At 44.9% G+C, this 13,927-nt stretch overlaps 1 protein-coding gene across 1 annotated transcript in view; it reads right to left on the reverse strand.

Moving 5' to 3' along the window:
- T265_11610 (hypothetical protein) overlaps positions 1-13,927 on the reverse strand; it is a gene marked incomplete at both ends in the record, with an annotated part of 20,011 nt that overhangs the window by 618 nt on the left and 5,466 nt on the right. Inside the window, 9 exons of the mRNA XM_009178308.1 lie at positions 847-954; positions 1,689-1,975; positions 3,300-3,549; positions 5,469-5,783; positions 6,884-7,030; positions 8,265-8,422; positions 11,253-11,342; positions 12,780-12,879; positions 13,665-13,868. Of these exons, the coding sequence (XP_009176572.1) occupies positions 847-954; positions 1,689-1,975; positions 3,300-3,549; positions 5,469-5,783; positions 6,884-7,030; positions 8,265-8,422; positions 11,253-11,342; positions 12,780-12,879; positions 13,665-13,868 (1,659 nt within the window). The remainder of the gene's footprint in view (positions 1-846; positions 955-1,688; positions 1,976-3,299; positions 3,550-5,468; positions 5,784-6,883; positions 7,031-8,264; positions 8,423-11,252; positions 11,343-12,779; positions 12,880-13,664; positions 13,869-13,927) is intronic.

Here is a 13,927-nt window from a genome sequence, read left to right on the forward strand (position 1 = left end):
GTAACACATGGAGAAACAGAAAAGATTAAACTATCATAAAAATGATTTCACTCGTGACTTTGGTGTCGTGTAGATTGCCTGGTGGCTGCACCAGGCACCAGTCAGAAAAACATGGTTCTCCCAAGTACGGTTTTGGGAAGGCTTAAAGGATACTCTCAAACTTTGGATAGCTACCCGAATGAAGTCAGTCAGCGAAGAAAGCGTTGTAATGGAAATATTACCATGAATACTTCAAAAAACAGCCAGAACAGTTAGCTAAGTGAAATAGGCAGAATGGCTGTATGAGGACAAACAAAATCACTGGTTACCTATCTGAATGCACAATAAGCTCCGATTCGGTCAAAGGCTCGAAAGTACAATCTCAGTACAGCTTCTTGGTGCAAATCCTACAGACAGAACCGATTCCGAGCCGAACTGATATCGATTCAGCCATGCTCAGGACAGGTTGATTACCCTATAAACACAGTAATTGTCGTAGCGACCATTACTTGCTCATAATGAACAATTTCTTAGTGAATACATGAGGAAAGTATTCACCGGGTGCTGTCGATACTAGGCAAGGAACAACAATTGAATTTATATAGGCAATATATTCTGTCACGCTTTATGTTGGAAAGGTAGGCGTACGCGGTCGTTCAGTAATTAGCGTCCCAATCTAAGTCGTGGGTTTGGAACACACCTTACATGTGTACAACCAACCGCTTAGGAAGTTAGTTGATTGATATACAGGACATAGACATAAGGCGTCACATACTACTGAAAACAGCTTCATCCTCGTTCCAGGTGGATGAATTTTCCCAGGGACCAGTAGTAATAACAAACGATGATGATAATAATGCTGCTCACTTCTTCCTCCGTTTGTAAAGTTGCCACGTAGACCGGTTTCGTGATAATTCGGGGTGTCTTGCGATCCATTAGATCAACAACATAGATCCACCAGCCCTCGAACTTTTCCTGTGATAAAAGATCAAAGTGAACCGAGAATGATAGTCTACTACTCCATATCCGGTATGCTTTATTTCAGCACATAACTCAGAAAATTATGGGTATGTGTAGATTCATTGTGACACAGTCCAGTTTATAAAGGTCCGCAAATTCATAGGCCTCAAACTGGCTTGAAAATAAGCTACAGCCTGGGAAAATACTGAAGCGAAATAGTGTGGTTTGAGATTAATGTGCTCACCAAGTGCTGAGTAGACAAGGAATATCAATAAGCAACAATCACCGCGAATAGATTTAATGGGTAGTGCAGTTCGCGGCATAATGTCAGCCCGAAAGACCCACCGTCTCGGGAGTTGAACGCTCTGCTACTCATCCGAGAACGTGTATTAATTGGACATGACTTGAGCTCTTGACATGATGATATGTGGTTCTAATCTGTCTCAATCACTTTTGAGGGTACTAGGGTAGCCTAATAGTTTTTCGCCGCCCCTTACGGGTTTCGAGCAGCTACTGGAAGGTGTTGCTAATTCAGCTGGTGAGAGGTGTAATCAAGCAATCCCGGGAAAATTGTTTGCATTCTGAGAGGCAACCGGTAACAAATGCATACGGAGCTCGCTTTGGTGTTCTCCTCTCAGGAAGAATAGCCTCGAATGATGAAACACAAACATGTGGGCCAATAATCGACAAAAGCTGTGACTGCTAGGGTAATTGATCTGATAGGATGACAACAAGATGCTATCACTTACCATAGGGAAATAAGGACAGTGAACCACATGGGAACAGTGTAAAGGCTTCGATTCAGAGGATTTATTCATACGATCTGTCGTCTGTTTGCCGGCGGAGTGAGTAAATCTGGGAGCTGCCACGTTGTTGTTCGATTTAGACAGTAGATGACCATCCGCAAGACTATCATGTTCATCGCCATCTCGCTCGGTTTCCTGCCTATGATCTCCAAAAGCACTCAGATCGCTGGGCATCTGGTCTCCCATGGCGGAGTTCTTTCGCCTTGTGAGTAGTGCGTCACCTGGTTTGTCTAAAGTGAAATAAAAGACGGAACGGTAGAGTGAGCTCGTAGCCTCACCAGATCCTATAAGTTCAGTGTAAACCGAGCTACTACGGATACCGGACGATGACAATGGCTGGAGCTGAGATCATAAAGAGTAATACGTAATCTAGACAACTGTAAATGTGAGAAGTCGAGGAAGAGGCACGATGAGAAGTTCATAGGATACAGATCAGTGTTGAGAGCGAGACAATATCAGAAACTATGCACTGAGGTAGAATAGATTTATTGTCGACATTGGTCAAACAATAGAAACTAAACCGCTAAAAAGTAGGTCGGATGAATGTGGCGTTTTTGGGCTTAGCAACGCAAAATGAGTCCAAAACATTAAAACCTAAGCAAAAGAAGTCATAGAGAAAGAGAGGAGAGGGATAAACATTTCATTGTTATCCTCAGCTGAAAGTGATACAACTTTGCGTAGTTCCTGCGTGTGGGTATCTAGTTGTATAGAATAGAAATAAACACTAAACCTATCCTGAAGGTGGCGAGCACAAACATCGTGAGTTGACAGTATAAACAGATCCGCGCAGAAGCTCTCTTTTCATATGACGTCTGAAAAGCCACCGAGTTGTACTGTAATCTCGGGAGTACACGTCCAAGCTCAACATCCGGTGCACAGAGATCTAGCTATTTGCGCCGTCCAGCAAGCGGACTGCCAAGCAAGTCTTGCAAGGTCGTGGACAGCATTTCCAGTAAGAGTCAACATCACAGGACGTGTTGTCCGAATTGGACCTCCGGTGGTTTTGGTAGGTTCATTTCACATTAGCTTCTCCAGGCGAGGTATGTGAGGGTCTAAAGAATGATCTCAAAGTGCCTACAGTCACGCCGATCGGGTCAATCTTAGCTATTGCGGCCAAAGACAACTGGCGGTGAGTGAATCTGTCAGTTTATAAAAATAGGCCTAAGGAGATGCCGATGGCAATGCGGTAAGGAAAAAAGGTGGTAGAATGCTTAACACTCAAACAAACTGATAATAATCTATTTATACACTCATCTGCATGCCGATTTGGTTTTAACCGGAAATTTACCCAAAACCCAGCTGAATCCTTTGTTTGTGACGTTCTAGATATTTCTTTGAAAAATGGAATTTTAACTAAAGTTTCAGCCAACTCCCACATAGAACATGGGTCTAGTCAATCCCTGTGAAAAGTAACTCCCACAAGACCATGAGGACGTGGGGACCAGCAGCCAAAACTGAAGATTCCGGTGAATGTGAAAACGCGTTTTGAATAAGGACTGTGAAGGAACGATGGTTGACGCGGATGCTAGCAAAACGGTTGGGTACGGAACATACCTTCATCCAGCACGGGGTTAGTATCAGCTTCCTCCATTTCGGAGTTGGTTTCCTCGTCTTGAGCCACTGGGTTGTTGTTTCCAGCACCCTTGTCCGTCCCTTTCACAGTGGGCTGCCCACCCCGCTGCCGGCGCTGCTCTTGTTTACGTTGCTTGTTGTTCTTTCTCGTCGGTTTCTTCTTCTTACCTTTATCCCACACAGGCTTTGTAGCGGGCTTTTGTAACTTGGAAGTAGCGCAATCACCTGCATCCTGAAGGTGAGAAAGGCAAGCACAATAGATGGATGTGAATTGAGGTTCATGAACCATTTCTGTCACCGGTTCCCGTTAATCCGTCTGACGACCCGAACCCGTCACTTCACGGGGAAGTTATGTACCGATGTTATCCAAGAGACTCTGCTAAAAAAACATCAGTAAACCCACAGTAAAACATTGCCACAAGGGAACTTCCAAGAGATAGCTCTATAACATCGCACATCATCAACCGTGACAGAGGTACTCCAAAGAGGCCAAACAGATCTACTCTCATCGATGTTCTCCTGCGGAGAATCACGCGGAATCAAACGAGCCAGAACCAAAGTTGTCTGAGGCTGTCACAGAGATCGATGATGTTCTACGGATTCGTAAAAAGTTCACACACTGGGAACAGTCTAAGGCTCAGACAGTCACAGTTGTCAGTTCAAACCAAAAGTCTAAATTCCATCCTTAACGAACCGCAGAGAAGGTGCATGCTACCGAATGGCTTCGCGATCACCTTTTCCTTTGTAGTTATTCAATTAGTCAACGGATTACCTCTGGATGGGAACAGAAGTACCTGAAACAGACATTTATGATGAAAACTCGAGCCTTAGTTTAGCTCACATTGCTCAGTTGTTTGGCGGAGTGAGTCGACTCAACTATGACCAGGGAAAGTGGAGAAGCTTGGATTTGGTAGTGTTTGAATATTGGTAACTCGGCTGCACTCGTTGGTACCGAACAGGCGATTGTTGACCTGTTCGCTAAGCTTAGCAATCGACGTGCAAACGCTTCATCACCATTCGAGAAGACATCATCAGCACGTTGTTGGCCACGAAACGTCTGCAAGTCGGGCTCGGCGAACAGATCAACAGCCACCGGATCAATTACCAAACTTGCGGTTGGTTTGCTGAGTAGCGGAAACAAATTGCCCTGTCTAATCCAGTGGTCTTATAATTGATCCCAAATGAATAAACAGGCAAACACCAACAGCACCCATCTAAAGTTCCGCTGATCCATAAATTCGAATAACTGAGTGAAGGGCCCTTGAGTTTCCAATACTGAGGGACGACGGATATCATCAGGTTCAAATAGGTCAATCAGAAAAGGGTAGTTCAGAAGGAAGAATAATTCACAGGACGACTGAATCTTCCATACGAGAATTCGTTGCCCAAGGAGCCAGTGAACAGGTGACCACTTGAAGGATGGGCACGATTGAAGGATGAATGTCTCTGCATTCTGTCCAAGGGCACGTTAATCACATTGTAAGCAGTCTTCTACGTGTTTAACTACCACTTAGGAGGTTGAGTTCGAATCTCCCTGGAGTTTCATAATATGCGCAATGCTGATGAATCCCAATGGGGATGAAACACGTGTACAGTGGTTCTCGACTTTTCAACATAGACTGGTTTCACTTAGAGGAGGGAACTACAGGTGAGGAAATTCCAGATCTTCTCACAACCAAGAAGATTTTTTTAAAAATGAGAGGGATGTTCAGTCAAATGCGTAAATCCCGCAACCTTAGGTTTTCGATCAGAATAGATGCAAATGAACGTGGCAAAGGTTAGATGGCGTCACTCTCACACGATATGGCTTCGGACTTCAGCAAAATCAAGGTGAAATCCGAAAACGGACTGCTAACAACAACGGCCTCGAAAATACTTGTGTATCAAAAAGGCCATGTTGCAAGATTAGGCTGTGAATGAAGTCACCCAAAATCCACAGACCAAAAAGAAAACTCGAAAAGGAATCTCATATTGTGTACAATAGTCAAAATGTATCACGTTGGTTTTGAATTCAGGAGGAATCCAAAAGTCTTTATATGGCAAAGTAGTCTAGCCGAAAAGTTAGCGCCAAATTCGAACCATAAATTTTCCTACCAGTATCCAGTGTTATATCTCTCAAATTCTTCTAAACGTCGCCAAGAAGAAACCTACCTCTTCCCCAAAGTCTCCGTAGGTCACCGAACCATTGTCTGCATTGAAATCCGCCGCCGGGTAGAGCTGTGAATTCGGAGAAGGATTGTAGGCAGACCAGTCTGAAGACCAGGCGGTGCCAGAGTAATGAGAGTCGGACAAAGCACTGACACCAACCATCGCGGCTCCACCCATCGCCCCACTGGACCCGGATCCCATTGCGCTAGAGCTCGAAGTTGGTTGAGCACTCGGGTCGAATAAAGGAAACCGCTTCAGCAGAATAGTAGCCGTAATTATACTGAATGGCCATATGCTTGGATCATCATCGTCCAGAACCTAAAAAAAAACAAGAGATGTTTGTCGGAGGAGCAGTGTTCACGTCTGAGTTAGACCCCACTCTATAAAACTGACTGGTCGAAGGTCTGCCAGAACTTCGTCACATTCGGAAAAGCTGGGTTATCAGTCTGGACTTTGTGGGGCCAACGCTCCAACCAAGGTCCCCAATACTGGACCTTTCATTCCTGAGCCACTTGGCTGTTAGCTTGCTTATGGTCATATGGTAAAGGGAACCTAAGAAAGAGGTCACCCATAAGCACCGTAAGCCTGGCTCACTGATATTCCAAGAAAATATATGATGTGAGCTCAAACAATAAGAGAATTTTGAAGGCTCTGATTTCCACGTTCCACGTCAAAATAATAATAATAATAATAACCGCTCAGCTGTACCACACTTTCGGCGCCTTAATGCCACTTCACCCGAAGGAAGCACGAGAGCTGGGATTTTGTCAGGCTATCTAGGCAGGAGCAGTCGAGATGCAGAGGTTGGGTTCGAACCACGGACCTTACGGTCAGTAAATTAGCGCTCTAGACACTCGACTATCTCGTGCTTCATTTCCCAGTTAAGGTAACCCCACGATGTCTTACTTAACCACAAATTTTCTGGAAATATCACAGCTAGACATATCATGGTTTGACGAAATTACGTATTTCGCTCGGGTTCTCTGATTCGCTTGTCTCACCATCATGTAGTAACAGCTTTCCATTGCTGATACCATAGCAATCGTTTCTACAAGCTGGCAGGTGTCGTAATGAATTAAATATTCCTTGAGTATCCTCCTCCTACTGTTGTTCAGCAGCAGTAAAGAACGGGATTGTATCACACATTATTGACACTTCCAAAAACCAAGTGGCGTGTGGTTTGACTACGGTCATTCGTCGCCCTGGTCTTCCGGACCATCGTTGAGTATGCGAGTAATAAATGTGGATGCTCCCTAGCTACTTACAACCTGAAAGTAGTTACATAAGAATGAAAATATACTGAGGGCTCTCGTCATCCGGACTGGAGGCAACATTTCGCGTTTTGCTTAGGATCCACAGCACTCAACACCAATTGCGCCACATAATGAAATAAAAGGTGACGGTACATGACTACTTACTTCGCAGCGATAGGAGATTTCCAACGATGGCATGGAGGCACATACATTCAACACATCGCGATACTCTTCGTCGGATAGATTACGTAAAAGATTCCGTCGTTTGTCCTCGGGGAGCCGGACGAATTGACGTATAGTTTTCAGGTTGCGCTAGGTAAGAAACGACGCGAGTGAAATAAGTAGTATGTGGCAGGGCAAAATACGGAACATTACGTAATCTGATCTTAGAGAAAATGGATTTTCAGCATGGCGGCGTAGGAAGTAAGAATTCCTCGGTTATATAAGTCAGATTGGTTTCACTCTGGCCTGATGGCCTACTCACCTGCAAGACTTTTTACGCTACACTGGAGGTATACATACGATACTCTCAAAGTATCTCAAGGCCGATCGATGGACAGTTAACAGATTTAGGCAACCTGTTCCGTGAAAGTATGGTTGCGTCAACCATGGCTGTCAGGTTTCTGAGCCGGCCAGAAAGACTGGGGACTCTAATCAAGACAGCGCAGGTGTTAAGATCATCATCATCATCATCAAAGACAGCAACATCAGTGTTGCCACTGATGCTTCACTGCCGTCCAACCATAAGGTTCGTCTAGTTATTATATATATATATATATATACAGTGAAGAGAAAAGTGGGCGAGGGAGGGGAACTAGTGCTGGCCTATGTCAAGCATACTGAGGTGCCTACACCTCCAACCGCTCAGTCAGACAATCTGGAAAGAAACTGGCAGCACGAACGCCACTGACATCGATTAGCAGCCATCTCTTCTTACGTCTCCAGCCAAGCACGGAGGGATCCACGGGGACCTCAACTTAGGGTAGCCTGAGAGTACCTGTGAGGCTCACGGCTAACGTCGACGCTGGAAAGAAACTGGCAGCACGAACGCCACTGACATCGATTACCCGCCATTTTTTGCAACGTCTCCAGCCAAGCACAGACGGGGTCACGGGGATCCCATCCTGGAAGCCGGGCAACACCTACAAAGCCTCTGTATGTGTTAAGAGGTAATCTACGAATCAGTGTTTGGAGTGCACCGGATTAAACGATCCGTTTGTTTACCATCTAACGCGACCAAATAGGCTGTGCGATGAGGACAGGCACTGCAATATTCACAAGTACATTCGGTGACCACCGATGCACTGAGATAACCGGCACAAACCTGGTCTCTTATGGATACTACTTTTTAGACTAGCGTATAATGACGCCCAAGGAAGGTCTATGGGTTAGGCTACATTAAAAATGTAATAACATATCAGGAGTGCTCCCGAAACTGTGTTGGACTTCCCATGAAGTAGCCAGACAGAATTTGCACACATCAACAACCAGGTAAACACAGTGGAGACCAATCAATGTGCTGAGAACCGGTAGGCGGCGGACTTACTTGTTTAGCTTCCATATGGCGTAGCTGTGTCTGTGTGAGATGGGGAAGTTGGAGAAGCGGAGACGCACAGGGTGGAACAGCTTGGATGAGCATGGGAACCAAATGCATACAGTTCTCGATGGTGTGCAAATAGGGCGGGGTTTTCAAACGAGAACCGGCTGCAAAAGTAAAAGTAAAACAGGAAGGTGAATAATTGCCCGTTTCGATCAGATAACCTGGTACACAAGAGAGAGTGATACAGTCAGCTGAGATCAAACATCAAGGTAAAGTAAATCTGATAAGAACCTCAAGTATGCCACAGTAAAACACAACAGAAATCAACGCATATTCTTCAGCAGTCGTGCGATTTACGGTACTAAATAAAATTTGTAGTTCGTAAGGTTTCCTCAGGTGCCTACGACAAGAAATTGCACTGGTTTGCTTTCAGGATCGGTAAGCCGGGATTCCCATTGCGCTATCAGTTCCGAGTAATAGTTTCAATCAGATGAAGTGCGACTGAGGAGTCACCTGTCATGTGAAACCATCGTTGGTCAGAGTTACTTATGGTTTCGACTTTCACGAAGTTTTACACTGTAGTCAAGTGAAGTGTACGCACTCCGAAAGTTCAAGAACTGTGACATTGGTGACTGTGTAGGTGAAGATAGCCTGATTCAATGTTACCTTCAGAGTTCCGGATCGAACCCTGCTCGAATCTTGTTAAACAGATTGAACACCACATTGTTATTATACTTTCGAGTCCTCGTGTCTCCATGTTGCCAATGTAAGCTCTCCAAGTTCGGGACTAGCCTGCAATATGCTTCACTGAAAGTAGTTTCATGCGCCTTAAGTGTAGGGTCCGGCAGTTGCCCGCCCGGATGCGAAATTAAAGTTTTCCAACCAATCATACAGGATTCGCGACCTCGCTTGCTCCTTCGGTTCCCTTGAACAATCAACAGTGTAACTGCTGCCGTCATCACCACTACCACCAGCATCGTCTTCAAAAACTCCCCCGCTCACATCCAGGAAAAAAACACCGTAAACGAACTTTCATAAAACCATCTTGTCACGCGGTCGATGATGAGGGAACCACCAGCTTCCTGTTAACACTTGAAAAAAACAGGCTAGGGCAACCGAAGATTATGACCGATGTACTCAGCGGCAGAAAAAGGCGCAACCCTGAAAAGGACAGCCAAAAACAACACTATCAGAAACCTGCAAATGCCCATTAAGTCATGAGTAGTGTTCACAGGATCGACACTGAGTGGTTTGGAAGTTGCTTGCGGTATTTACGTGATGCATGTGACGTAGGTGTATACTGCGGCAATATGTGGATGAATGACTCAGTTCGATTGAAGAATACCACCTGGTTGATCTATCCCTAGATTTGAGCATTGGCTACTAATACATAAATTTTAGCGAATGCGGAATTAGAACGAATCAGGCAAACCTCTGGGACATGACAGGAAGATTAAAAAGTAGGCAGCTGCGCACAGAATCCAACCGAATAGCCAGTGAATCTTGAGAATCCCTCTGGAATATCTGGCTTGGAACAATATAATTGGTACGAACTTCTCCTAATTGGAAATTGAGTATAGTGTAGTGGCTGTAGCAGGATCACATTCACGGAAGAGTAAAATTGAACTGCAGCATATTTCACGGAACATAAAGTGGAAGGATGATTCGAAAACGTTCAGTGTGTACTGTGAAATGATGCAGAGGTGACATGACACCTAGAGTGGAAGTGGAATCACAATGGCCACAAACTATACAAGTAGGAAATCAGATGGTCACATTGTATTATCTCGTGAGCGGATATTCAGAAATAACCGTGAATGCTGAACAGGTTCGCTTTCAACGCTGTCTCCCCCAGGCGCTTACATAACAGAATAACGAATGGAACAAAAAGTAAACGTCGGGGTGGACAGGACAGTTGCTGGTAGAAAGGCAGTTGATGTGCACCACTCTCGCGACAAGCCTTCACTACAAACAATCAGCTTTGCGTTATTTGGAGTTACTTCTGCCATGAAAACTAGTTTGTCACACACAAGCGACCGCATAAAACGGAGGAAACATGGTATAGAAGAAATTGACCCGCACGCAAACCTGTATTTACTCAATACTGCACTTAGAGCATACGATGGGATGTGTGCGATGTGGACGAAAACTTGTTTATTCTCAGTGTCTATCCAGGGTGGTTCTATGAGGATTTCACAACCAAAGGTTGAAATCCAGATTGCTTGCTCCACATCCCGAAAGTCTGCTTTTTTTTGCTGAAAGGATGCCAAAGTGCTTGAACGAAACTTCTGTGTTAGATGTGCGAGTGTAGACATATGGCACTACGCAGAAAGAGACAGCGAGTTTCAGACAACAGACCGATAGGCAAGTGCACAAACGCAATTGATACTGTGAGTAGTAGACTAGCCCGGGGCGAGATGGCTCAATGATTGGAGCGCGAATTTACTGACTGGAAGGTCCATGGTTCGAACTTCTGCCTCTCGACTTCCCCTGTCTAGGCTTGGGTAACCTGGCAGTATCCCAGCCCTCGAGCTTCCTTATGGTTGCATGGCAGTTAGGCACCGAAAGGGTGCCACAGCTGAAAGATTATTTTTTAAGTTTTATTTTGTAGACCAGCCCAAGCTTGCATGGCACGCACAAACGCAGGTAGCTGCACTTCTAACTATGGTGCCAGCCGATCGGTGCGTTAGCCGACTGCGGACATCGTTAGCTTTGGTAAGCTTTCTCCCTTTATTTGAGAGACTGAATCCGTAAATCGATGTGGTCCATCGTGGAGGATGCTTCTAACTATGGTGCCAGTCGATCAGTGCGTTGGCCGACTGCGGGCATCGTTAGCTTCGGTCAGCTTCTCCCTTTATTTGAGAGACTGAACCCGTAAATCGATGTGGTCCATCGTGGAGGACTTTACTGTGAAGCTTTGAGACGACTCACGGTTATGTGCAAATTTTATGAGATCATGTTAACACACTTAGTGAAAAACAATACCGAACTCACCCTCTTCCATAGCAATTGCCAATACTGACATCAACCGGTTCATCATTTCTTCGATCAACCGCGGGCAGTTTTTCACGATGTACTGTCGATCTGCATTGCCGGGGGGAGGGAAGAAGATGAGTTGGGACACGCACAAGAATCAGTGAATAAGATCAGTATTCGGATGGAATTGACGAGGAAACAGCCTTTTTGCAACCGAACACGTCGACTTTAAACGATTCTCATTGCCCAGAATTGACAAGTGCCGACATCATAATGTACATGATGCGGATAGGTTGACTACGGGGCGGTTAGGTTGCATAGGCTGAATGCTTTTACCAACTGAATTGCAACTAAAGTAGAAGAACATCGGTTACACATGTGATTTTTCAAGCTCAACAAGGGTTCAGTAGCTGGAATTATGGAGACCAGTCGGACGATCATTTGGCCAAAAGTTACACACATCTGCCGACGGTATCCGATAAGTATGATCGATAAGCTGTGAGTCGTTTCGACTCACTAAGACACAACAATTAGGACGACTTTCATTCATCAGATATTTCTCATGCCATGTGTAAAAAAGATACCGTAGTACACAGAGAACACATGCAGTGTGTGAATCTGTACCAAAATCACACGTGGTCGCATTCAGAACCTGATAGTGTCGAACAGATGAGGGACAGAGGCTGAAATCAAAGGCAACCATTTTTGCCACGTGACCACAGCGTTTCAATGCAAACATAAGTAAATAACTCGCTACATTTTGGTCAAAAGGTAAAGACATTGATTATATCCAATCAATAGCACATAATGCTCTGTGAAAACATAATATTACGGAGTGTGGTCAATTAGACCGGAACACGCTGTTTGAAAGTACTCCACTTGGTTGTTTGCCAATAAATTTAGACCCTGTGATGAGGGCATTGCTCTTCAAAACGGCTGCAAACGATGAAGAGTGACGCAACACCCACAAACTCACAACATTTATTGTTTCCGTTAGCTAATAAAGGTATGCGATTTACTATTCATAAGGACATTATCGGTTTGTCAACCGAACTTTCTTTTTCAGCCTAGAAATGAAGGTTATTCACTGGAACATCGGTGTTCTACTTGAGTCCAATGACGGCTCACGTAGCAACAAGATTTAGATGAGAAAGCGGATGCTCTAGAGTAAGAGCGTTTACCCTTCCTCACTTCATTCCATGACAAACATGGAGCAGCGGCGTCGATATGACAAAGTCTCGGTCGCGAAAGCGATTTATTGGTCTGGCCGTTCTGTGGGTGAGCATACTGACGAGTAGGGTGTCACAGAATTCGTTAATGGTGATGTTCTCTCCCAAAAATCCGAAAAACATTTTCACTTGACCGGTTAGATTAAGTTCTTTTCTAATACGGACTTTTCAGAGGTATATCCCTAATCTTTGAGCCACAACTGAAACCTCGCAACGACAAAGGTGTACTTAAAACGGTAACAGCAAATAGGACCGGAATAGTGAACGGATCAGAGCAACCTGCCTGGGTGCAACGTCTCCGGTTTCAAGTTCAGACGAAGCAGATGTGCATAAATCAAGGCCCTCGCTTTCACTGAACTTGGAGATCCAAAGATGGACTTCTTGAAGATGGTGAATATGGGGATATCCTTGATGAGCTAAAGGGTGGACCGACGAAGGGAAACGACTTGGGGTTAAACCGAGCCACGTATAAATTAGGACAGAAAGCAGGGTGAGGACAAAAACAGAAACAACGTTAGAAGTATTTCTCCTGCATCAGCCACATCTCCAGAAAAAAAATCCCACATGTTGGGAGATATTCTTCTCACTCAATGCTAGCCAGGTAGGGAATAGCTGATTCGCGATTGCTACGACTCAACAGCGTTGTATGTTCGGACTCGAATCAGGAGGTACAGATCAACAATGGAATCTAAATAGTTAACTCACTTGGCAAGTGGATATCGCCTACTGATTGCTCATCGGACGGAAAATTGATGGCGCCAAAACCTGAGTCTAATGTCGCGGTTCGTCTTCCCGACAAGTAAGCACTTATCCGTGCTATCACGATGTTTTACACATTTCACATTAGTCAAACAAAAGCAGAGTTTTATTTGCGAACTGCGGCTTGTGGAGTAATTCTATTGGATTAAGTGAGCCCCTAGACACAGGTTCGAGGCCAGGCAATGATGACTGTCCATGGTCACTTCTTTAACTGTTACGACATGGCGGCTACTGTTATTTTAACGGTTTTACACTAAACAAAAAAACGGGCAGTTTCGATAAACCAAATATAGGTATCAGCGGTGAACACGAAAAACTGATGGCGAACAAAATGGATGGGGTAAGAGAAATACGCGCTTGTCAGGTGCATCGGCACAATAAAAGGAGCACGAAAGGCCAGTGTGACTGCCATCCAATAATGCTGGGTGTAACACAAACATACCGGAGGCAGTTCGACATTGTCGCTGGGCCGGCTGACCACCTCTTTGTTGAAGTTCGGATTGAATTCATAGGCATTCGACAGCACCTCAATGACTTGAACCATTGACATCCGCGGGGAGCGCATGAATGCACAGTGGAAGTAGCGAACCGTATCCAGCAGGACTTTGTTACTGCTGAATTTAACGGTGTTGTACCACCACGTACCCTGCATGGAATGGAAGCAAGCAAGAGACGAGAATGGACCGTAAGCTCGATTCTGCAGCC

The sequence above is a fragment of the Opisthorchis viverrini genome, assembly GCF_000715545.1.
Source record: "Opisthorchis viverrini unplaced genomic scaffold opera_v5_531, whole genome shotgun sequence".
NCBI lineage: Eukaryota > Metazoa > Platyhelminthes > Trematoda > Opisthorchiida > Opisthorchiidae > Opisthorchis > Opisthorchis viverrini.